This window comes from Chionomys nivalis, chromosome 13 (genome assembly GCF_950005125.1).
Source record: "Chionomys nivalis chromosome 13, mChiNiv1.1, whole genome shotgun sequence".
NCBI lineage: Eukaryota > Metazoa > Chordata > Mammalia > Rodentia > Cricetidae > Chionomys > Chionomys nivalis.
Genome location: NC_080098.1, coordinates 8,753,830 through 8,779,935, shown reverse-complemented (window position 1 = coordinate 8,779,935; position 26,106 = coordinate 8,753,830). Strand labels below are relative to the sequence as shown.

The 26,106-nt window shown below is 37.7% G+C and overlaps 1 protein-coding gene across 7 annotated transcripts in view; it reads right to left on the bottom strand.

Moving 5' to 3' along the window:
- The window catches only part of Crem (cAMP responsive element modulator), an 80,576-nt gene that overhangs the window by 21,590 nt on the left and 32,880 nt on the right, over positions 1-26,106 (bottom strand). For 4 of the 7 annotated variants that reach the window (XM_057787327.1, XM_057787325.1, XM_057787323.1 and 1 more), the window contains 2 exons: positions 7,480-7,574; positions 7,194-7,336 (listed from right to left, as the gene is read on the bottom strand). The exons of 1 other annotated variant lie outside the window; for it this stretch is intronic. In XM_057787327.1, coding sequence (XP_057643310.1) covers positions 7,194-7,336; positions 7,480-7,574 — 238 coding nt within the window. Of the gene's footprint in view, positions 1-7,193; positions 7,337-7,479; positions 7,575-10,926; positions 11,074-26,106 lie in introns of those variants that run through there. 2 more of the 7 variants (XM_057787322.1, XM_057787336.1) reach the window with 2 other exon arrangements.

Sequence of the window (26,106 nt, the reverse complement as noted above, 5' to 3'; positions counted from 1 at the left end):
TGGCATTATGAAATGATAGAGGCTCTTTCCATCCAAAAGGGGATTTACTGTTGGAGAATAAAGTTTAATGTTTCAGAGATCCTGGAAATGGGCCATCTGTAGTAACAGATTTAAGCAGAAACTTCTAAGGTGCTAAAATATTTAAAGATAGAAGAATGAATAACTTACTTTCAATAAGTATCAATCAAGATTAAAAAGCATGAAAAATAAAATATGTCTGAATAAATTTAAAAATATATTTTATTTTAGCCTTTAAAACAAACAACCAACAAAACTTATCAACTCGGCATGCTGGCATATGCCTGTAATCCTAGCATTCTGGGAGACACAGCAAGATTGCCATGAACTCCAGGCTAGTCTAAACTACAATGAGACCCTGTGCTGAAATAGCAAAGCTATTACAGAAAGCTTTCAGCAAATATTTGTTGTCTTGAGTTTTGAGGTGGGGTCTCATGCAGTATGCGCCTAGAACGAGAAGATGACCCTGAACTCTTGATCCTCTGGCCTCTATCGCCTACATGCTGGGATTATAGGCACACACTACCTTGTCAGCTGTGAAGAACTACTTCTCTCATCCTTTTCCCCTGCTAGCCACCTTGAGTCACTACGGGGCTGGGCACATCTGGAGTATTCACAACAATTGAATGGTCACTAGCAATCATGAAAATAAAATACCTTTGTATCTCCCAGTCATTTTACTCTGAGAACCCAGCCTTTTACATTTTTATTTTATTATTTGTGTGTGTGTGTGTGTGTGTTCCCTCAGGTGCCAGATGAGGGTGTCAGATCGGCTGAAGGTAGAGCTACAGGCAGGTGTAAGCTGACCGAGATGGGGGCTAGAAGCTGAGTCCAGTTCTTTGAAAAAGCTGTAAGTAGCCGGGCGGTGGTGGCGCACGCCTTTAATCCCAGCACTCGGGAGGCAGAGGCAGGCAGATCTCTGTGAGTTCGAGACCAGCCTGGTCTACAAGAGATAGTTCCAGGACAGGTTCCAAAACCATAGAGAAACCCCTGTCTCAAAAAAACAAAAAAACAAAAAAACAAAAAAAAAACAACAAAAAAAAAGCTGTAAGTATTCCCAGAGGCATCATCTCTCCAACACAGATCTAGCCTTTTAATGTTTTCCTGAAGTAACTCATACAACAAAGGCATAAAGCTTCTTTCTCTTACATATACATATCTGTTAAAAAAAAAAAACATAGTCCAGTAGGTTCATGAATGTGGACTGAGATTCAAGCAAATGAAAAAGTATCTTCTAAATTTAGACCATACTTATTTTCTTATTATATCCTTAATAACATTATATAGAATAACATTTTAAAGTTTTGTTAAATTTAATTAAAATTGACATTATAATCACCTGAACTATACATTTTCATTGTTAGCTGACTGAACTTGATACTATGCTCTCAGTTCACAGTAGTAAAGGGATAGGATAAGCGACTACTGTTTTAATTGCTAACAACATAAACATTTTTTTTGCTAAACTTTTTATAACCCATAACACAAGGCCATCCAGTATCTACTGGCTGAATGTTGAACACAATGACCTTAATTTAAAAACAGTTTGGATTGCCTATGCTGTCAGCACTCCGGAGGATGAGGCAGAAGAATCCAGAGTTTGAGGCCAGCTTTTGCTGAAGACTTGTATCACCAGAACAAAACGAAGATGAAATACAACTTATTTATTTACTAAGTATGTATCTACAAGTTAATTTTAGATGGTTATACAAATATCTTTAATATGCATTCTCGTGTAGTCAGAGATTTAGTTTTAAGTAAATATTAACCCCAGTCTGGTTTCCCACAATTTACCACACACCATGGGCAATACCAGATAGGATGATAAAACTTATCTGCTTGTCCAAATAAATAAACCCCAAACATTTCTGGGACACAAAACTATGACAGAAATCTGTTACTTCCATTGCTTATTAGCACTCTTAACTTTCTATGACAGTGATTATTATTATTAAAGGAGGAATAACATTATTTATGAGATGAAGAAGGTCTCACGTCTCAGCCTGGCCTTGAACTTAATAAGCAGCTGATGATGACCTTGGATTTCTGAGCCTCCTGCCTCCACTTCCCAAGTGCTCAGATCAGTGGAATATACAGTTGCTTGTAGTTCCAGGCCATACTGGAGATATAACCAGAGCTTCATGCACAATTGGCAAGCACTCTACCAACGGAGTTGCATATCCCAAAGCCCAAAAAGCAAATTTTCAGTCCTATATAATTGATAAAGACAGAAAAGATGAATTTAAAGAGTAGAAACCTGGCCAAGCATGGTAGTGCACTTGGGAAGCAGAGGATCAGGCAGACCTCTATTAGGCCAGCCTGGTTTACATACTGAGTTCCAACTAGAGCTACATAGCTAGTGAGACTCTGTCTCAAAAGGAAAAAATGTAAACAATTGGAAAAGTTTCTGAGCAAATCATCAGAATTCACTCAACTTAAAATAAAATCTGAGTTCTCTTCACTTGATTCATGTATCTTTTTATTCTAAACTTGTGCATAGAAGTAATTCAAATGCATAAGCATGTAAATATTTAAGTAGATGTAATTCAAAACTACTCTAATTTCAAACTGCAATTGGAAGAATCAAAACTGAAATCTCACAACTTTAATTTTTTTCTTTGTTTTGTTTGGATTTTTGTTTTTGTTTTCTTTGATACAGTATTTTTCTGTGTAGCTCTGACTGTCCTGAAACTATATAGGTCAGGCTGGCCTCAAACTCAGAGATCCACAAACATTTCTGCCTCTTAAGTGCTGGGATTCAAGGCATGCTTATGCTGTGCCACCATGCCTAGCTCCACTACCAAAAAAGGAACAGAGGGAGGGAGGGAGGGAGGGAGGGAGGGAGGGAGGGAGGGAGGGAGGGAGGGAGGGAGGGAAAGGAAAGGAAAGGAAAAGAAAAGGAAAAGGAAAAGAAAAAAGAAAGAAGTGGCCTTTTGAGACAGGGTCTCACTACAGAGCCCTAGCCATCCTGTAACTCACTATGTAGACCAGGCTGGCCTCAAACTCACAGAGATCCACCTATTTCTGCCTCCGAGTGCTGGGATTAAAGGCGTGCCCCATATCCGGCATGGATAGCAGGAGTGGGCCAGTGGCAGAGAAGAATGCATGAAGCACAAGGCCTTGGTTTGATGCTCAGTGCTGGAACTGGGTATGGGTACAGAAGGAGAGGAAATAAAGAGAGAGAGACAATAGATTGTGTCTCTCAAAAGCCAGGGTAACAAGAAAATATAAATCAGTTACCATGAGAAGAGCAACACAAAGATCAAAAACACACACATACATGACATTAACTACATAAATCATTTTGAAAGTAACTTGGGAGGATGTAAGCAATGTCACAGCTAAGAATATACAAGTAGAGTTTCTTTAGAATGTGCAAACCAATTGCCTTTATAAGAAAAGGGTTAATTCATATGAGCATCCTAAGGTTCCAAATCTTATGATATATATGTACATGTACAAAATGTCATAATAAAACTCATCACTATATATAATTACTCAATATTAAATATAATTAATATAAGCTAATAAACATTTTAATTTTGGATTCTTTAAGCAGTTCAAAATATAAATACTTCTCTTTTAGGTGGATTTTGGTTTGACCCACTTACCTTGCATATCCAGAAAAGATGAGTCATAGGTTCTTAGTAAAATATAGTAGAAGAGAAAAGAATGGGACATCTAGAAAGAATAGTGTGAAGTCTTGGTGACAGACTTTCACTGCAAAAGGAAGAGGTTCGGTGTACCAGAGTATGGGTTTAATTTTTCCTCAGAGAAGAAAATGCATTAAAAACAATCATTTGGGGCTGGAGAGATGGCTCAGTGGTTAAGAGCACTTGGGTCCTCTTACAGAAGACCCAGGTTTGACTCTTAGCATCCACATGGCAACTCATAACTGTCTGAAACTCCAGTCCCAGAGGATCTGAGGCTCTCTTCTGGCCTTCTCGCTCACCAGGGGTACACATGGTGAACAGACATACATTAATGCAAAACCACCCATACATATAAAATAAATATTTTTTAAATTCCAATTAAATTTAAGACATTTAATTTTCTTTTCACTTTTGTTTTTATGAATTCACTGTATATTTTAAATGTTTTATGCAGCAAGTAACATTTTTTGCTAACACTTTCTCCAATGCCATCTTATCTCAGGATTTTCCCCTGAGGTAGAACAGCTTTTCCAAACCAATTGACCTTGTTCTGGAGAGCAGAGCCCAGGTCTCACACACACCACACCCCTGCCTTCCTCCATTAGACCAGGATCTGTATTCCTGGCAGAGTGTCTGCAGGGGTAGCTATTTATTTGGTGCTGAAACAATAAATCTTTCCCTGTTTAAAGTTTAAATTTTTTTAAGTTCTATTTCTAAAGTCTGCCTATTTTCCTGTTCCTGGTGAAAATAATTATTTTGGGGATAAACAGTAAACAGAAGCTAAGAATGCAGCTCAGTGATAGAGCACTTGTCTAAGATGTACAAGGTCTGAGAGGGATCCCTAGGAACTAAAACAATAAGATCAATTTCTAACAAACATCTTTCAACTATTAAAAATACGGTTTTGGGCTAGGGAGATGGCTCAGTGGGAAAAGCACTTGCTGTGTAGACAGAGGCGCTGAGTTCCCAGCACTCGTGGGAAAGCTGGGCACGGTGCTGCACATACGTCACTTCAACAGTCACTGTGATGAGTGAGTTCCAGGGGCTCACTGGCCAGAAAGTTTTGACAAAATGGTGAGCCCCAGATGAGACCGTGACTCAAAACACAAGGTGAAGAAGTTGTACAAAAAGACATTCCATGTCAGTCTCTAGTTTTTATACTTGCATGTGTAGGCAAGTGTACCTGCATACACATGTGCACACATATACACAGATACACAGAATAATTTTAACGTAACTATTTATACATGGGAGAAATTAAGTAAATATATTTTTATTTCCTCAGTTTGAGTACTCATATCACAATTAAGACTATGAGGGTGAATCAAAACAATGCATAGAAAAATATTCAGAAATTCTAGTCAAACTATTCCAAAAGCCAAAGAATGCTAACAACTATTTATATTCTTAAATATTTATATATAACATAAAAACATCAAAACTCACAGCTTTACTTACTAAGAAATATGATTAATTACAATGGATTTTATATGTATATAAAGGTATAAATATTCTCTAATTGACGTATAGAAATTATTCTTGTGGGACAAACAAACAAACCAAGTAGCCGTTTAGTTTTCCCTGGACCTCCTGATTCATCCCCCAGCCCTGCGTCTTACAAACAGTGAGCTTACATGCCCAGTGTGGAAGCTGGTGCCAGGAGCTAGGAGTCATGGCTCAGAAGCTCCTTCCAGGAGGGTTTAAGGAGCATGGAGACTCTCCAGCTAATCTACACTTCTTTGTCTCATCCCAGTGTTTGTTCGCCTTTTTCTCCCCAGTTTGACCTATTCTTTTCTTTTGTCTTCACACAAGCCCCATGGTTTGACCACTGAACTTACTCCCACCTCAAAGACTAAAATCTGAGGTGCCTCTCGACCGGAACTTCGAGAGAACTAATGCAGCCGCCAGCATCCTTCAGCACACTCTCTCGAGCTTCAACGTTATGTTAGTTTTGATTTCACTGTGTCACATTTTGTAGTGATGATCTAAGGAAATTAACCCACAGCATCAACTTCCCTACTCCCTGTAGCTAGATCACTGCTGCCATGATAAGTTCTATGTAGCATCAGGCTTTGCCAGAGAAATGCCAAGATTACAGCCTCTTAGCTCATCCCTAAAACTTTAAGAAGTCTTAACATTCTTTCAGCAGTGATTACCAACCTTTCCCTGTCATAGCACAAACAGAAAACAATAATGTGAACAGCCCACTGGGAAAATGGGCAAAGTTGCTCAAGGCTGGGACTCAGGAGGTTCTAGCCTCCCAGGCCTGTCCAGCTGTCCAGGGACCAAGGGCTAAGGAGCTCTGCCCTCCTGGAACCTGGAATTGTACAGAGGCACAAAAGCTGACAAGCTCTGGTTTTCGGTCCTGAAACATTCACTACACCGTCCCAGTGGACCAAAGAAACAAAGATGGAAACAAAAGGTCATAGGAATTGTCTTAACAACCATTTTGAACATGTGCATTTAGCATCCTGTACAGGGTGTGGATAACTTACACCCATCTCGGACAGGTGTCATGATGGAATCTACCGAAAACTACCAAAGGGATTTAATTTAATATAGCAAACAACTATCAACACAGGAGAAATTCTAAGAAACAAACAACAACAAACCCTAACAGCTTCGTAAGAGCTTTCCATACACAAAGGAAGATAATAACATGTTTTAATAGCCAAGCCTTGAAGCTTTGGGGGTATTAGTATTTTTTAAAAAGAAAAACTGAAAATGTAAAGTCTTTGCATTTTGACGCAGTATTTAACATCACAAATCCCCAAGTACCCAAGCAGCAGTTCCCCTGCCTTCCTTTCTTTTCCTTTAGTTTGTTTTCTAGGTCCCACACTTCATTATCAAATTTGTTTATCAATTGTCCTTTGACATGGGAAAATGGGAAAATAATTAGTGCTTTAGTTAGAACAAAAAGCACAGAAGTAATAATCCATTAAAATGCACAAGACTAAATGCCAATATATCTGTTTATTAGAGCTTCCAGTAAGTAAAGTCCAAATAAAATGATCTATCCAACTGCTATAGTTTGAAAGTTAAATCTTTTTTGTACTTTTAGAAAAACTGCAGCACAAATGAACAGAGTAATGAGAACAAAATTACATCTGAAACACAGTTTAGAAAACATATTTACCTCTTTCCCATAAACTGTAGTAAGCTATTGGCAACAAAAGCCAACAACAATGAAATACAGACATTTATAACATGAAGACAACAAAAACAGGAACTTTAAAACTTTTACTTGAGATGAATATAAACATGTAAATAGAAAACCATCCCTTTAACTTTTAACCATTTATGTTTCATATCTAGCAACAAAGACTTTTACTTTTCAGCTGCCAGTACAAACATCTTACTGTTTTTCCCTTTCACATGCACTTTTTATTCTATGGCACACAGTTGTTAACACTGTACAGCTGATATATAATAAAGCATTCAGATGCCCAAGCCCACGCTGCTTCACTGTGACTAGGGAAGACTTAAAGCTAGCACTGTGTCTATGGATGATAGCATACATACTGTATTGCCCCGTGCTAGTCTGATATATGCTAGTTGGTACTGCCATGGTAGCAATGTTAGGTGGTGTTCCTTCTTCCTCTGATTTTTCTTCTTCAATCTTGGGAATACCAGGCACATCAGAGGAAAGTTCATTCAGTATTTTTCTAAAATATAATTTAACAATATAAGCAATTAGGATATAAAAAGAAACAGGAAACAGGAAAGCTATAAATAATAGTTGTTTTTCTCTATAATTATTGTACCTATTGGGATAAAAACATTGCAGGAGGAAAGTTAGTTAACTCACCTATATGAGGGTCTTCGTGAAAGAATTTCTCTACGTTTATGAGAATCGATTACTTCTGAATCTGCAGAATCATCTGTCTCTGCAATTGTTGCTACCTATAATACAAGATTTTCTGAAACCCATCATAAAATATATGATCTTCATCCTCATTAAAAAAATGGTGATTAAGAGTCTGCTGGTAGAATTCAGCTTAGTGTTTGTGTGAAAAGGAAAACAAAGAATGGTACAGATTGTAAATACTACATAAATTCAATGGAAAGAATATCTGGCATACCAAGTGAGGGTTCACAGGAAAGGGAAAACATCAAACACTTCAGACCCAAAACTCCAAACCTGAATTGTTTTTGTAAGTCCAGATAACACTGAGTGAGACCATAACAGAGGTGGAAAAACTACCCAGTTTAGTGTTTTCTTCATATTACCACTGGTGTAAGATGAATATAAAAGTCAGCGATTAGGTAGGCCCAAAGAAGAATGAATACTTATGTAGTAAACAAGTCAGTAAACTGGGCTTATGAAGAGAAGAATTTATATTATGAAGATTATGTTAAAGATTCTGAAGTCAAAATAAACTTCTATTTAAAGGGCCAGTAAGATGGGCTCAGTGAATAAAAGCACTTGCTTCTAAGCCTGAAAACCTGAGTTCAGCCTCAAGACCCACAGGGAGAACAAATGTCCACTGGTTGTCCTGTGGCCTCCAAGGAGACACTATGGAATGCACCCAAAGACACACCCACATAAAACATAGGCTGATGGCTGGTGCGAGACAGATAGATAGGGAGACAGAGAGACAGATAAAATAAAAGCATCAGAGTTTTCAGCATGGTTTCATTTTTAAGCCAGGCAACAATACAATGATATAACAATTAAAGAAAATGAGAAAACTAAAATAATGAATCTCTAAACATGTCTTCTGTCAATTTATTTAGTCTCTTAAGTCTACGGTTTAGGAGAGATGAGTTTATGAAACTTTGTGTTAGGATCACATGAGAATGTGTTGTGCAGAAAAACTAAAAATATCAACAACAAAAGCAAGACCATGTAGTTCCTGCTCTACAACATGGTGAATACAGTTAAGAACAGTGCGGGTCTGGGGGGAATGTGGCTTAGTGTAGAGTGCTTCCATTATGCATGAAGCCATGTGTTTGAACCCCAACACCACATAAAACCTGGTGTGGTGGTGTATGACCATAAACCCAGTATTTGAAGGTAGAAACAGGAGCATATGAAATTCAAGGTCATCCTTAGAGACAATGAGTTTGAAGCCAGTTTGAGCTTCAAAAATCTTCTCTAAAATGCCAAGAAGGAGGAAGAAGAGTATCGGCATATTTTTCTCTTGAAAATTCCAAGTTTGTGTAGAATTAGCAGATTTAAAGTATTTCCAGTATGAAAAAAAATGACATAAAGTAATATATATTTTAATTAGCCATCTAGTCATGCCAATATATATATATATATACATATATATATATACTTCAGAACAAAATGTTGTTCAGAGCAAATTGATAAAAATTGCTTGCCAAGTAAAAATATATTAAAAATTCATTTCTGATTTTAATAGAAGGAATATATAGTCTTCAATGCATATATACAGGTGTGTATTGTGTATACACTTATATATATATATTCATCCACAAATAAGACATTTCTGGTCATGGATACAATATATACACAAAAACACACACAAAGAGCATAACTTATTGAGGAAAAACGTTGCCCTATATGGTGATGTATCATGTATCTTACACTGGCAATACATTTCACATAGCTGTCCAAAACTGTTGCACTTCCCTCATGTGCAGTAGTGGCCATTATTTTATCCAGCTTAGAAAAGATTAGATGACTCGTGACACACGCCTTTAATCTCAACATTCAGGAGTCAGAAGCAGGTAGATGTCTGTGAGTTTGAGGCCAGCCTGATCTACAGACCAAGTTCTAGGATAGAGAGGGCTACACAGAGAAACCCTGTCTCAAAAAAACAGAAAAAAAGAGAAAGAAATAGAAAAGTTGACATGAATATGAACAAAATACATTATGAAATATAATGAATGAAACCACTATTCATGTAACTAATATACAATAATAAAAAATTAAAGTTCTGGCAGAATGATTGTCACTTAAAACACAGAAATTCAAAAGTAAGATCTACGAGCATTTATCTCTACAAAGACAAGTAATATCATTCACTAAAAACAACAGCAATAATGAAGTCTCAGAATACAAGGCAATGCTGCCTTCCAATACCAGCCAGGTAAAACTTGCACTTCCAATAAACCATAATGTAAGGAGTAACAAGGGAAAATGTTCTTACTTTATAATGTGGATCAGAAATTACAAATTCTTGGAATCAAAGGTCACAAAATTAAAGACAATGATAGAATTATTTTACACCCTGAGAACAAAGAATAGACAGGCTATTCTGAAAAGACAGCAAGTTTAGGAAGTATGCGTATTTATCGTATCATTGTACTGTGGTCGTCACGGCATTCTGTGATAAACTACACTGAGGCATGCAGGCAAAGGCAAAATTAAGTATATATGCATGTCTGTTTTCCTCACAGACTTGAGGCTTGTCTGTCACCAGTTACGTTCAAATAACTCCTACACTTAAGAAATAATAACAACGTGACCTAAGAAACAGAAATCAGTTCAGTATATAAGTATGCTATAAAGTGCATACATTATAATTTACATCTATTACTTTCAATAATTTAGGACCTGGGATCATTCTGGTAATAATAAGTAGTATAATATGTATCTGATCGCAATCCCTAGTGATGAGGAGCCCTGCTTTGAGACTGAGTACAATAGATGCTAGAGCATGGGCTTAGCATGAATGAAGATCTGGAGTTTAAGTCCCAGCACAACATATATAAATAGTAGCATCCTGACTTCTAAGGGTTGCATTCACCTAATGTAAAATAAATTTCTGGACCAAGGGCAATGATGCACTCAGGAGACTGAGGCAGGAGGTCTGCTGGCTTACACAGTGAGTTCGAAGCCAGCCAGAACTATAGTTCTCATAGTACTGTGTTTAGTACAATGTCTTCCAAGAACCCTAGAAATACCATTAGAGAGTTTTGCTAAATAAATATAAGTCTGGAAACAAGAAGTTAAAAGATAAAATTGCTTAACTAGCAATTATTCATCATGTAAATTAAGAGCAACAATGTACCACACATAAAAAGAAAATCTTCCAAATATCCAAGAAGATGTCTTGAATGTAAAGTTACACAAAAGAGACAAGTGTGGTGGCACGTGCCTGTAGTCCCATGATTTGAAAGGCTGAGGAGGAGGAGAAGAGCTCAAAGCTAGCCTTAGTTACAATGTGGGACCTTATCTCCAAAAGAATAAAATAAAGAAAAATGATGATAAATGAATTAAATAAAAGAAGAAATTTTAAAGCTCCAGAAAGTCAAAGACAGGTTGCCAAGCAAGGAAGCTAACCTGCAGAGTTTGTACTGGTGGTGACTGAATAACCGGTGGATGTGGTGTCTGAATTACTCCCTGGACCTGCACAGTTTGGCCTGAAGGTAACTGTACTAGAGTCACAGCTGGGGAGCCTCTTCCAGTGCCTGATCCAGCTACAGAAACCTGAAAAAATGACCATCATTGAGGATTAAAGCTGGGCTTGCATGGCTTCTGTTTATTTTTAAGAGTACCACTTGCTATCACAACCAGCCTACTTCTCTTGAATCTTAGAAATGACAAACACGTGGGGTACTTACCATTAGGAGGTAGTCACCGTCCTGGAACTGTCATTCTCTGATGTGACAGATACTAAAGAACCCATGCGCCTCACTTTTGGTGCCCATGCTTTGGCAGCTAAGAATGTTCCGAGCACAAAGTTCTAAAGCAGTTAAACTACCTCGATGCAACTCAAGCTACCAGCAGGGATGCCCTTTTCAGGCCAAAATACAAACTCTTCCTCTTTAACTCTTAAGAGAAACTGGAGGAAATTTAAACGTGAATTACTTTTGCATAAATGAAATGTTTTGTATATGGTAATTTTTTCAATATTTTAGATGCCAGCTGATATTCTGTCTCAATATTAGTTTAAGAAAAAGCAATTTTTACAGTCTATAACCACAAAATACACACGTACACACATGCACGCACACACAGAGTACACCAGAAAGCAAAGAAATTACAGGACCTTTCAAGCCTTAAGTATCTCTGCTCCAGAAATGTCTCCTGTCTCAGGGTTGGTGTAGCCTCCTAACACTTGCCCTCTTCCCAAAATGGATCAAGAGAGAACAAGAGCCATCCATCGGTTTTGAACTAAGAGTTAATTTAGGTGTCTCCTACCTACTGAGCATTCGAAACAAACTTGCTTTGAACTGGACTTGAAATCTACTAAGATCCCTAGTGATCAACCTGCCATTTCAACCTGCTACAATAATTTTAGAAACTTTACTTCATTTTACTTAGGTTCACTACACATTATGGCTTATTCAAACCACTTAAAGATCTTGAAAATAAAATACACTGTGGGAGAATCTTGAGTAATAGAAGAACCTCAAGGTGTTATTTTTCAAAGAAGCCTCTATGTGAGATCTCAATTTTTAAGAAACACCAATGAGTCCCAAGCTACTTTACTAGTATATATTACTTTAAAAACTATTTTAAGCTGTGTTTGCAAGGTGGCAATGGTGGCACTCAGGAGGCTGAAGCAGGGGGATCATGATTTTGTGGCCAGGTTGGGGAACACAGAAAGACCTCTCTTCGGAAAAAAAACAACTAGATTTATAACAAATAATTATGGTTTACTTACATCATCATTTTCTAAGAAAGCAAATCGGTTCTCTAGTAATCCAAAGGTTACAATTTAATCATAAAAGAGAAACCATATGCCAAGCACTGAACTATGTGGACTGATGATAGTAAAGAGTTAGCTCCACTCATCAGCCACGAATGTCACGGTACAGAAGAAAGATCAGTGCAGCCCTGAACAACAAGTGAAGTCAGGCCTCGATCTAAGCCTCGGTCACAAAGTGACACCTGATACAGACAACCTACTAGGCAATTTCAGCCTGCCTATCCCAATATCCTCTGCCTTGGGTTTTGGAAGAAAGAACATCTTATATGAAACCATAGGTTGAACAGTTCAAGGTAAAAAGAAAAAGTATTTATTCTAAAAATCTCAGCACAAAAGGCAACACTGTAAAATTATAAAAAGCCATTTATCTCTGTGTTACTGCCAAAAGGTTCCCTTCTCCTCACAGCTAAATCTCAAACTATTTTGTCTCGGGACATCTTTATATTTAAAACTTGCTAACGACCTCATTTTCTTGTTTTTTTTTTCAAGTATTTTATTACATTTAGAGTGATTTTGTGTATATGTGCATGCCATAGTATGTGTATATGCACTGTGTGTGCCACTTTGTGTATTCCAGTGTGCATATGAAGGTGAGAGAACAGGTTTTCTCCTTTACCGTGTAGTTCCCTGGGGTCAGACTCAGGCCATTAAATTGGCAGTTTGCTTTCATCATCTGAGCCATCTCATCAACCCTACAGTATTTACATTATCTAAACCTACTGGATTTCAACCTAGTAGAGTGCTAGAAAATATTTAATAACCAGGTCCTAGGAAATGGGAATCCTGACAGAGTTTTTGCTTATATCTGTGATATAAACTATGTATTATGCATCATGACTTATTTCAGGCTGCAACTGGAAACCATATACACAAAGTTGAAAAAAGATGTACATATCTGACTCTTGTAAGCCCATACACGACAGCTCCAGAGGGTTTTATCTACTGATTTGTATCACACTAGAAAGTAAAAGGGAAAAGTTATCAACCAATAGCTCAGCAATAGTAAATCTACTACATGCTATCATTTTATGAAGAAGTTACATTTCTTTCAAAACAAAACTATTTCCTAAAAATACTGATAGTACTTTTACTTTGAGGATTTTGTTTGTATACATGTGTTTTCAGTTGGTTGGGGTTTGATGTTGTTTTTGAGACAAAGCTTCATAATGTATTCCTGACTGGCCTGGAACTTACTACAAAGAACAAGCTATCCTCAAACTAACAGAGATCCAGCTGCTTCTGCTGAGATTACAGACACGCACCACCATGGCAGACTAACAGCTTCTTTTTAATGATTAAGGTTTTCGTTCTTGTTTGATTTTGTTTTTCTTATTATTATAATTATTTTGCATAAATATAGATTCTTTCCTTCTACCATGTGGATCCATGCAGCAACATGCACTTTCACCTGACGAGCCTATCATCAACTTTGGACTTTGTTTCTTTGAGACAGGTTCTTGATATGTAGCACAGGTTAGTCTGGAATTATATATACTATATATATTCATTCAAGAATGGCCTCAAATTCATGATGCCCACCCCATTTCTGTCTCACAAGCGCTGAGATTATAAGCATGCTCCACACACCTGGCTTTAATGACTTGTTTTAATCAAACAGATCTAGACTCTTATTTTTGGTTTGTGAGCCTAGCCTTTAATGGCTGAGACATCTCTCCAGTCCCAGATCTAGACTTATTATACCTACACAATGAAGCTGCAGTGTGTTGCATTAGGTGATATGTGAAGAAAATTGGACCTCACACAGTGGATTTTAAAGGGCAGGAGGATTACTATAGCTTTTCACAGGCGAGAAAGAATTTCTTCTTTGTCACAACTCTGAAACTCACAAGTGGTTGTTCCTGACTCTGAACCAATGACATTAACATCCATTGATCTGTATGTAGTCTTTGGATGGACCTTTAACCCACTCAAGATTATGCAACACCATGAAGTACTTCTAGGAAGGCACTGGCTCAGTGGGCGAGGCTAACGTGGAGCACAGCACCTTTTCTCAAAGCACATCCCACCTCATGACAGAGGACCTCAGGGCCATGCGGTACCGCAGTTCTTACTAGTCCATTCAGAAACTCTCACTTCAGAGGAAGGGCAAAGAAGAAAAAAGGCTAATCATGCTTCTTCATGCTAGTAACACGGCTCAAGTAGACCAACAGTTTATCCTCCACCCATTGTTTTTGTCACACCAGTACAAATGCTAACAGAGAGTAAAAGGAAAATAATATCTTATTACTATACATAAAAGACAATACCTTTTATTATGCCAAGGTTCTGCAGTGCACAGAACACTTCATGATAGCTACTCTATAATAATGTTGCGTTACAGTCTGCTGTTGCTTAAGTCAAATCGAGGCTGAGGCAGGCTGAGATTTCAGCTCTGGTAAAGCTTCACAGCCAGGGCTCATACCCAGTAACACTGACGGTTTGTAGATCACTGACTAGCAAAATATAAATCATGCTTTTAACTTGTACAGAAAGGCAAAACAAAACCACTTTAACCCAAAGAGAAGACTTGGCTAGCATGCTGCCATAAGATGCTGCTGCACCCTCTGCAGGTGTCCTTAGCCCACACTTGCTTTTCTTCTTTTTCTTTTTCTTTTCTGAGATACGGGTCTCAAACTCTGGGCTTTACCAATTGACCTCCTCAGTAACTGAGACTAGAGGCTGGTGGTGAAAAAAATTTAAAACTATGACAGTTGCTCATATTGAAGAACTTTACTCTGTAGAATTAGAGTTCTCTGACAAGTCCTACCAGTGCATCTCAATGATTTGCTTTTTTATTTTTTCATTTTAAAAAAAGTAAGACATTTGATGATAATGAAACTACAGCAAAGAAACTCAAGAATACTAGAAATATCCTCAAAAGTTGTGCTATACATGAAGGATTGCAATCTGTGTATTCACTTCCTGTGAAGAAACACTCCAGCTTCAACAGATAAGATCATTTGAAGAACTAAAGCAAGAATGGATCATAAGTTCAAATATATATATATATATTATATATTTTATACACACACACACACACACACACACACACACATATATCCTAGTTAGGTTACTATTGCTGTGAAGAAACACCATGAGCAAAGCAACTTGCTGAGGAAAGGGCTCATTTCAGCTTATACTTCCAGGTAGCAATACATCACTAAGGGAAGCTGTAGATCAGAGCAGGAATTCAAGCAGGGACCGGGAAGAAGGAACTGATGCAGAGGCCATGCAGGAATTCTGCTTACTGGATTACTCCTTATGGCTTGCTCAGTCTACTTTTTTATACACCCCAGGACAACCAAGGATAGTACCACCCACAATTGGGTGGGCTCTCCCCCATCAATCACTAATTTAAAAACTCCACAGGCTGGTCTTCATTTTCTTTTTTTTTTTTTTTTTTTTGGTTTTTCGAGACAGGGTTTCTCTGTGGTTTTGGAGCCTGTCCTGGAACTAGCTCTTGTAGACCAGGCTGGTCTCGAACTCACAGAGATCCGCCTGCCTCTGCCTCCCGAGTGCTGGGATTAAAGGCGTGCGCCACCACCGCCCGGCTTGGTCTTCATTTTCTTAATTGAGGCTCACTCCACTCAGATGCTTTCAGCTTGTGGCAAGCTGACATAAAGATATGTGTGTGTATGTATATGTGCATGTATATATTTATCTATAGAGAGAGGGGGAGATTATGCTTTCAGTCACTCTATCTTTCAAGTATCAGTCTGAGGACTCCATATTAAACAATAGTTCTATCAGAAATGGTTTAGAAATACCTGATGCAGGCCAAGAGGACTCTGTGAGTAAAACCTCTTGCTGCCAAGACTTGACCTGTGTTTGACCCCGGAACAACATTGTGGAAGAAGATAACTGACTCCCACAAGCTGTTTCTCTAGCTTCCACATACACACCATGGTGCACATATATTCATATCAATAATATAAAAATATGCCTTTTAAACAATACCTGGGCCAGACACGGTGATGCATGCCTTTTGTCCCAGCCTTCAGAAGACAAAGAAACACCTCTGTGAGTTTGAGGCTAGTCTGATCTACATGAGTGAGACCCTGTCTCAGAAAAACAAAGCAAGGCAAAACTAATGAAGAAACATTTTGTAAATTCCCTCCAACACAGGCTGTACTAAAATTCTAGAGGTGAGTTAAGTGAATTCTTCAATGATAATTCTTTTATGCCCAAACTCTGGGCAGCCAAAAGCTTAAGAGACCATCATTAAACTTCTAAAATAAAAATAATGTACCTTTGACTTTAGATGTATCCTTTAAAGAAGAAAGCACTTAAATCTGCAAAACTGCCATTCTATATGCTCACTAGCTCTGAGGAAGCTGTTAAGTGATAAGCATTAAGCCTGTAACTATATTGATAGAGTTAATGGACTTAAACTTCATCATTATTACTCATTAAAAGCTCACATGACCTTGTGCACCAGGTTCCTGGCCCTCATATTCCCCTGCATTCACTTCCTATGCTTAGGCCCATCTATACCATCCTGAAACCACATGCTGGCCATTGCCTTCTGCCATAGACCTACAGTGTCTAGGAATTTTGCCTGCACAGCCTCCTGTAACATTTAAGAAACCCAGCTTCCCCTGCTTAGGCCCACCTATGCTGCTTAGATTCTTCCTCTACCAGTCCTACAGAAGACAGTAGACCTCTCAGACCTACTACTGAGTACTTCCTAAACACTGTAAATACTTCCACTGGAGGAAGACAATGGAAGGAAGGAAGGAAGAAAGGAAGGAAGGAAGGAAGGAAGGAAGGAAGGAAGGAAGGAAGGAAGGAAGGAAGGAAGGAAGGAATTCAACCAACTAACTACTCCAGAGCACAAGTCCCAGGGTAGAAACAAAAACAAAAACGACATCACTTCCCCACAACTAAATCCCATAATAATAGAATCTAATGAAAGTGCCTGAAAGAACTTCTGAAGACTTCAGAATTATTATAATTTTGTTCAAATAACTCATAGAAGACATGAACATACTCTGAGAACAAAAACAATGAGATGAATGAAGTAATAAAGTCAATCCAAGATGTGAAAACAGAATTCAACAGAAACAGAATTGCTGAAGAAAAGTCAAATTGAAGTGATGTTGGAAATGCAAAACTCAATAAGCCAAGTATAAATCTCAGTGGAAAGCCTCACCAATGGAATGGACCATGGGAAAACAGAGTCAGAACTCAGAGGATAATGCATAGTAAATGGAAGGTCAATTGAGAAATTTTGGAATAAATATGAGAAAGTGGGAATCTGTTGTAGGAGGGTCTTCTTTCTATGTGTTGCTTTTATTGGTTGAATAAAGAAAACTGCCTTGGCCTTTGATAGGGCAGCCCTTAGATGGGCAGAGAATACACAACTGAATTCTGGGAGGAAGAAAGCAGGGTCAGAGAGAGCTGCCATGGAGCCAGCCGCCAGGTCTGACATGCTGAATCTTTCCCAGTAAGCCACGACATTGTGGTGAAATACAGATTAATAGAAATGGGTTAAACAAGATGTGAGAGTTAGCCAATAAGAGGCTAGAAATAATGGGTCAGGCAGCAATTTAATTAATAGAGATTTCCGTATGATTATTTCGGGCATAAGCTAGCTGGGTGCCCGGGAGCCAGGTGATACGAAAAGCAGCCCACCACTCCTTTTACAACAGAGTGGCGCTCCAACGTGGTCTACTAAATCCACTTAAAAACCTGAGAGGGCTTGAAAAGGAATTCTAGACACAAATATAGAGTTTAACACAGCCTTTTGCTGTTTGCTGGTGAGCTTGCCGCAAAGAAATTTTCCTGTCTCAGCAGCAGGAAAAAACTTGCTGTTTTAAAATGCCGACTTTCTGGGCTGTGCACCAGCGCAACCTCTATCTCTTGCAGGAGACAGCATTTAGATGGGGGTCTGTGTGGACTTGCTGTGTGCCTGGAACTGTGCTCAGCTCAGGGGCACCAAATGTCTCTGAGGAAGGAGCGGCTCTGGCTCTGCTCCACCATGCTGAACTGTGCTGAACTCAAGCAGGAACTATCGTAATTATCCTAATAACAGCACAGTTAAGGTTTAGACTGGGCAGTAAACAGGCGGTGCCGTATTACACCTACATGGCACAACTTAAGTTTTTAAGAAGTGCTTAACATTTTAAGGAATGCTCCTGGATAGTAAAGAATTACAGATTCACAATAGGACAGACTCAGACATAAAAGACCTCTAAATGGGTCATACTGTTAGATAAACGTAGGCTTGGAAGAGAGAAAAAAAGAGTATAAAGAGTCACAAAAAAGTTAATGTTTAAAAAAAAAGGTAAAGTCTTTAAAAGAGACAGAATAAAGTAAAGTGATAGAGTAAAAATAAGTCACATTAAAATTGAAAATTCACAGAGGGTTTGGATTTTTTGTATAATTGTGTTTTCTTTAAATTCTTTGACTGTGAAGAAGCTAAGTACAAAGAGACATTTCATTATATGGGTTGCCAAGCTAAACCAGAATGGATATCATAAGGGTATTATGACTTCAGAATTTGGGTCTGAGGATATGATGTTTTGGAAAAGAGGTAATCCTTTTGTTTTCACAGAGGATGAGACCCTGTGGATTGCTTCTATCCCAATATGGTATGATAGACCACGCCCTCCTGAAAGGTCATCGTGAACAGCTTCAGAAAATTACTTAATTCAACTGCCAACTGAGATGAACCTAGCACACAGGTTATACCATGAAAGACCTGATTAACAGCGCCCCCATATAGCACAAAGCAGTTTGGAGAGAAATAACTGTGCCTATATTCCCAAATATTGTTTATAAATGTTCTTTTACATTTAAAGGGGGATATGATATAGATATGGATAATTTGCATTGGTATGAATTTTGTTTTAGTGACATAAATTTAAGGTCAATTTTGCTATATGTATAGGTATTTCTGATCTTGATTAAGGTATTGTGATTATGTAGTTCATTTAAAAATGTAATGTATAATTAGGAAATATAGGTTGTTAATGGATAATCATCAATAACAGTCAAGCTTGTAGTCATGTTAATTAGATTTTCTAGATATATATAGTTCAGTTAGATAGGCATTCTTTAAATCTTTCAAAGACTACAGAATATGGCATTTAAAATGTTTTAATAACTTAGGGCTTTTCATGACAATGAGATATATCTGCTTCTGGCAGCACCAACCTACTTCAGGAGGAAGATGGGCATCGAAGAGGCTCCTTATGGAGTTGGTTAGCCATTTGGGCAAGAAACTGCTCTTGCCTGGACTGTTGCATAAACTGGACACAAAGAACCTGCAGAGAGAGGACTGATGAACTTGCATAAAGGTGAGATGATCTTTCAGGGTTCCTGATTCATGAAAGAGTCTGTGAGACATTCTGCAGGATACAGAAGAAAGTGACTGAACTGTCTTTGAAATTTCCTGCTTCATGAAAATGTCTCTGGATACTATGGGCCTGTAGGCTGAAGATGGATGCCCCAACGGTACAAAAGAACTTTGGGTGACTGTACAGGCAGTGAGATGTCTCTGTCAGTTCTAGAGTTTTGGAAGTTGCTTACTTCTTGTTTACTTAGGTAATATTATATCCTACTGGAGTCTTTGATGGAGTTGAAGAATATAGTTTTCCTTAGTTATGATAAAAGATAAAATAGATATAAATATTGTAACTGTAATTCTTGCTTGATAACTGTTTTGTTATATGTAATATTACTATGTTAAAGTTAAAGCCTTCCTTTTTGTTTAAACAGAAAAAGGGGAAATGGTGTAGGAGGTCTTCTTTCTATGTGTTGCTTTTATTGGTTGAATAAAGAAAACTGCCTTGGCCTTTGATAGGGCAGCCCTTAGATGGGCAGAGAATACTGAACTGAATTCTGGGAGGAAGAAAGCAGGGTCAGAGAGAACTGCCATGGAGCCAGCCGCCAGGTCAGACATGCTGAATCTTTCCCAGTAAGCCACGACATTGTGGTGAAATACAGATTAATAAAAATGGTTTAAACAAGATGTGAGAGTTAGCCAATAAGAGGCTAGAAATAATGGGCCAGGCAGCAATTTAATTAACACAGATCTCCGTGTGATTATTCAGGCATAAGCTAGCTGAGCGGCTGGGAGCCGGGTGGTATGAAAAGCAGCCTGCTGCTCCTTTTACAACAGGAAGCCAGGTAAAGAACTAACCTATAGATTATGGGAATAAAAGGGCACGATCACACTGAAGGCATAGAATATATTTTCAGGGCTGAAGAGATGGCTCAGCAGTTAGGAGCACTGGTTATTCTTCCAGAGGTCCTGAGTTCAATTCCCAGAAAACCACACGCTGGCCCACAACCACCTGTAATGAGATTTGGTGCCCTCTTCTGGCCAGCAGGTATACATGCAGACAGAACACTGTATATGAGATAGATAGATAGATAGATAGATAGATAGATAGATAGATAGATAGATAGATAGACAGACAGATATTCTTTAAATAAATATTTTCAAGAAAGTCATAAAAGAACTTGGTATTGTAGCATGCAACCTTGAATATTAGCACTCAGGAGACTGAGGCAAGTGGATGTTTGTAAACTCGATGTCACTCTGGTCTACTCAATGAATTCCAGGCCAGTTAGTGCTACATAGTGAGGTTTGGTCTCAAAAACAAAACAAAACCACAGAATAAAATTTCCCCGATCTAGAGAAAGAAATACTTATCCAAGTATAAGTGGCCTACAGAATTCCAAATAGACAAAGCCAGGAATGAAACCCTTCACAACATATTATAAAGGGATCAAATCATTATACCCAACCAAACTATCTATTAAAACTGAAGAAGAAATAACATCTTTCCAACATAAAAACGGATTAATTTATGATCATTAAGCCAACTCTACAGAGATTATTGGAAGAATACTTCAATCTGAAGAAAAGGATAAACACACACAGTAGGCCACAGGTATTAAGTAACTCCAAAATAGTTACTCAAAAGAAGTCTAAGAAAATAACATAAAAACATAATACACATCTATCAATGGTAACTCTTAATATTAATGATCTCAATTCCCTCAACAAATAGACACAGACTATCAGACTGGATTAGAAAATGGAACTCATCTTTTTGCTGCTCCCAAGAAACCTTACCATCAATGATAGACACCATCTTACAATAAAAGAATAGAAAAAGGCATTTCAAGCAAATGAAATTGAAAAGCAAACAGGAATAGCAATTCTGATATCTTATGAAAGAAACTTCAAACTAAAACTAGACAGAAGGGATAAGAAAGGTCACCACATATTCATTAAATAAACAATCCACTAGCCAGGAGGTAGTGGAGTACACCTTTAATCCCAGCACTCAGGACACAGGGGCAGGTGAATCTTTGTGAGTTCAAAACCAGCCTGGTCTGCAAGAGCTAGTTCCAGGAAAGACTCCAAAGCTACAGAGAAAACGTGCCCCGAAAAAAATAAAAAACAATAAACAAACAAACAATCCACTAAGAAGATACTCCAATTCTAAAATAAGTGTACCAAACATAGATGCACTCAATTTCATAAAAGAAATACTACTAGATATCAGATACTACACTGGTATCGGATGACTTCAACACTTCACTCTCACCAATAAACAGGACATCCTGACAAAAGCTAAGTAGAAAAACACTGGAGTTAAATGATACCATAAGTCAAATAGATCCAACAGATACCTACAGAACATTCCACCCAAACACTAAAGAGTACACATTCTTCAGAAGTCCATGAAATTTTCAAAAACTGATCACATATTAGGACACAAAACAAGCATCCACAATATACACATAAGCACCACATGTGTGCTTATTACTCATGGAAGTCAAAAGAAAGAGGACATCAATGTTTGTGAGTCACCATGTAGGTGCTGGAAGCCAACAATTATAATAGGAAAGGAAATAATATCCTGTATTCTACCTAACTACAATGCAGCAAAGCTGGTCATCAACAGCAAGAGAAACTACAGAAAGTACACAAACTCATGGAAACTAAACGACACACTACTGAATGGTGACTGGGTTAAGAAAAAAACTAACATGGAAAAATTTTAAATTCCTAGAATTGACTGAAAATGAAAACATAATATACCAAAATCTATGGGACACCACGAAGACAGGCCTAAGAGGAAGATTTATTGCACTAAGTACCTACCACAAAAAACAAAAACAAAACAAAACAAAAAAAAACCCTGAGAGGACTGGAAAGATGGTTCAGTGGATAAGAAAACTTGTTGATCTTACAGAGTTCAGTCCCCAGCACCTACATGACGATGCATAACCGTGTCTACAACTCCAGTTATAGGGCTCAGAGGCGCTCTTCTGACCTCATGGTTATCATGTATGAGTGTGGTGCAATACATGAATGCACATAAACATTCATACACATGAAAAAGTAAGTCTTGGGACAAATTTAATTTGAGAAACCTCAGACTAACTACTTAATGATGCACTTGAAAAAAACAAAAAACAATACCCAAAAACTGGACAAGAGAGGACAAAAATGAGGGTGAAATTAAGGAAATGAAAAAATACAGAGTCAAAGAGTTGGTTCTTGGAAAAAAAATAGCAAGACTGGCAAACAACTAGTGCACCAGTTCTCAACCCCTTTGGGGGTCAAAGGGCCCTTTCACAGGGATCACCTAAGACCATCAGAAAACACAGATATTTACATTATGATTCATAACAGTCACAAAATTACAGTAATGAAGTAGCAATGAAAATAATTTTACTGTTGGGGGTTACCACAACTGTATAAAGGATTGCACATTAGGAAGGCTGAGAAGCACTGTTCTAGTGAAATTAACAAACAAAAAAGACTGAGAGAAAAAATGAATCAATAAAATTTGAGATAAAAACAAAATTAACAGACACTATCAATTCAGAGAATTACAGACATACTTTAAATTTTTATACTCTACTAAACTGGAAAATCTAAAAGAAATGGAAGGATTTTATATACAAATGACCCATCAAAGTTAGACTATGATGAAATAAATACTTTACACAGACCAATAGCAAACAATTAGAGACAGAATTAGTAACGTGAAATTCCCCTAACTGGGAGCTAAAGAGAGAGCTCAGCAGATAAAAGCAGTCACTATATTTACGCAAATGGCAGCTCACACCTGCCTGTAACTCCAGTTTCAGAGGATTGAATACATACATGCAAGCAAAACATAAACTTTTTTTTTACTTTCCCAACTAAAAAAGCATAGAGTCAAATGGATTCAACATAGAATTTACCAAACTTTCAAAGAACTAATACCAGTATTCTTCCAACTTTTCTATAAAAGATAAAAAAAAAAAAAATTCTTTCAACACGTTTTGTTGTTGCTGCTGTTTTATTTTGTTTTGTTTTACTTTTCAGAGACAGGGTTTCTCTGTGTAACCGCTCTGGTTATCCTGTGACTCTCTCTCTCTAGACCAGGTTGGCCTTGAACTCAGAGATCCCTGACTCTGCCCCTAGAATGCTGGGATTAAATGAGTGAGCCACCACTGCCCAGCTCAACACATTGTTTTTATAAAGCCAGTACTGCCTGATAACAAATCCAGATAGGTAACAACAACAAAATTATAGGACTGTAGGCCAATATTCCTATTGAATATAAACACAACATTTCTCGATAAAATACTTGCAAACCACATTCAAGAACATTTAAAAGTATCATCCAAAACCAGGCAATGGTAGCATATGCCTTTAATCCTAGCACTTGGGAGGCAGATCCAGACGATCTCTGTGAGTTTGAGGTCAGCCTGGTCTACAGAGTGAATTCCAGGACAGCCAAGGGTACACAGAAAAAGCCTGTCTCAAAAAAAAATTCAAAACAAAAGTATCATCACTACAATCAAGTCATCTTCCATTCCAGAGACACAGGGATGGTTCAACATACTTAATTCAATAAGTATAATGCCCACACAAAGAAACTCAAAGATCATCTCATTAGATTCAAAAAAAGGGCTTTGATAAAATCCAACATCACTTAGTGACAAAAGTACTAAGGAATCTAGTCATAAAGGAGACATATCTCAATCAAGAATCAATGAGCCCACATCATGAAAATGATAACTATAAATAAATAAACCTCTAAGTATTATCACTAAAAACAGGAATAAGACAAAGATAAACACTTTTTTCAATCCTCTTTGACATAGTTTGTGAAGTCTAACTAGAGCAGTAAGAAAAAAGAGGGAAATACAGGGAACACAAATAGAAAACAAGAAATCAAAGCTATCTTTATCTCAAATGATATAATTCTATACATAAAAGACCCTCAGAAATACACCAGAAAACTCCAACAGCTGATAGAGTGTTAAATAACAAAATACAAAATTAATATATATCCATCAGTGTCCTTCCTACATACCAAATGACAAACATATTGAGAAAGAAACCTGGGAAACAATCCCATTTACAACAGCCTCAAAACAAATCTAGAAATATATCTAACCAAAGAAATGAAAGACCTGCACAATGAAAATTCAATTCTGAAGAAATTGAAGAAGATACTAGAAGGAGAGACCATCCATGCTACTGGATTGGTAAAATTAATGTTGTAAAACTGACCATCCTACTTAAAGCATTTGATTCCCATCAAAATTTCAATAAAATTCTTCATAGAAATTGAAAAGTTAATCTCAAAATTCACATGGAAACTTAAAAGACAAAGACTAGCTAATGCAATCCTGAACAATAAAAGACTGCTGAAGTACCACCCTTGATTTCAAGTAATAATTGAGAGCTATAGTAATAAAAAGAGTATGGTATTGTCATTAAAACAGACATACTAGTTAATATAACAAAACTGAAGAACCAAAGATAATCCCACATTCCTATAGTTCCCTGATTTTCAACAAAGAGGCAAAAATACATGTTGAAGAAAAGACAGTATCTTCAATAAATGGTGCCAGTCAGACATACAGAAGAATAAAGTAGATCCTTATCTTTCACCTGCACAAGGCTCAGCTCCAAATGAACCACAGCCCTCAATGTAAGGCCCTGAATCTGAGGAGGAAGAGAATATGCTTCAACTCCTAGGCACAGGGAAGGCTGTGTGAACAGCACCCCGCTAATAGGCGATCAAATAAAAAGTTCAGTGCTAAGTGTGGATCCACTTTTCAATGTACTCCCATAGAGCACCCCCCAAAACATTACAGGCTATTGCCATTGCTCTTCCTCCAGAACTTGATGGCAAGACCCAACTGCTGAAGATAACACACACTTGAGTCATAGGACAAGGAGAAATCAAACTGGTACCAACCTAGAAGCTTCATCTCTTACTGGCTAGGTTCCATGGTACGTGCTGCCAGAAGAGAAAAGTAACCAACAACCTCAGCCAGCTGTGAACCCATGTGCTGTAGGAACTATTGTCCCGGCAAGGTATGTTCGCTTAGTACAACTGTGTGGCAAGAATGTCATAGGAGCAATCATACACTTTCTGGCTAGACTTAAAGCCTGTTCTACAAGATGGAACTCACACCCTGGTACCATTAACTGGGCGGAAGGACAACAACAAAACTCACATGGCTTCCCGCCCCCTCTCCCAATTTATTAGTATTTTATTGTTATAGTGGTTGTATTGCCTGCAACTGGATATTTGACTGTCTTTAAAGATATATATACACAAGGCATAGAAAGAACAAGGGTTTACGGTTTTAAGAACCTCAATCTGCTCTTAAATATCAAAATGGATAAGTAAAAAGTAGCATTTCACTTCAGATGAAGAGATAAATTCAGTTTTAAGCAGGCTAATATTAAGTCCATTTAAAAATGAATGTTTAAGCCGAGTGATGGCGCACACCTTTAAATCCTAGCACTCAGGCGGCAGAGACAGGCG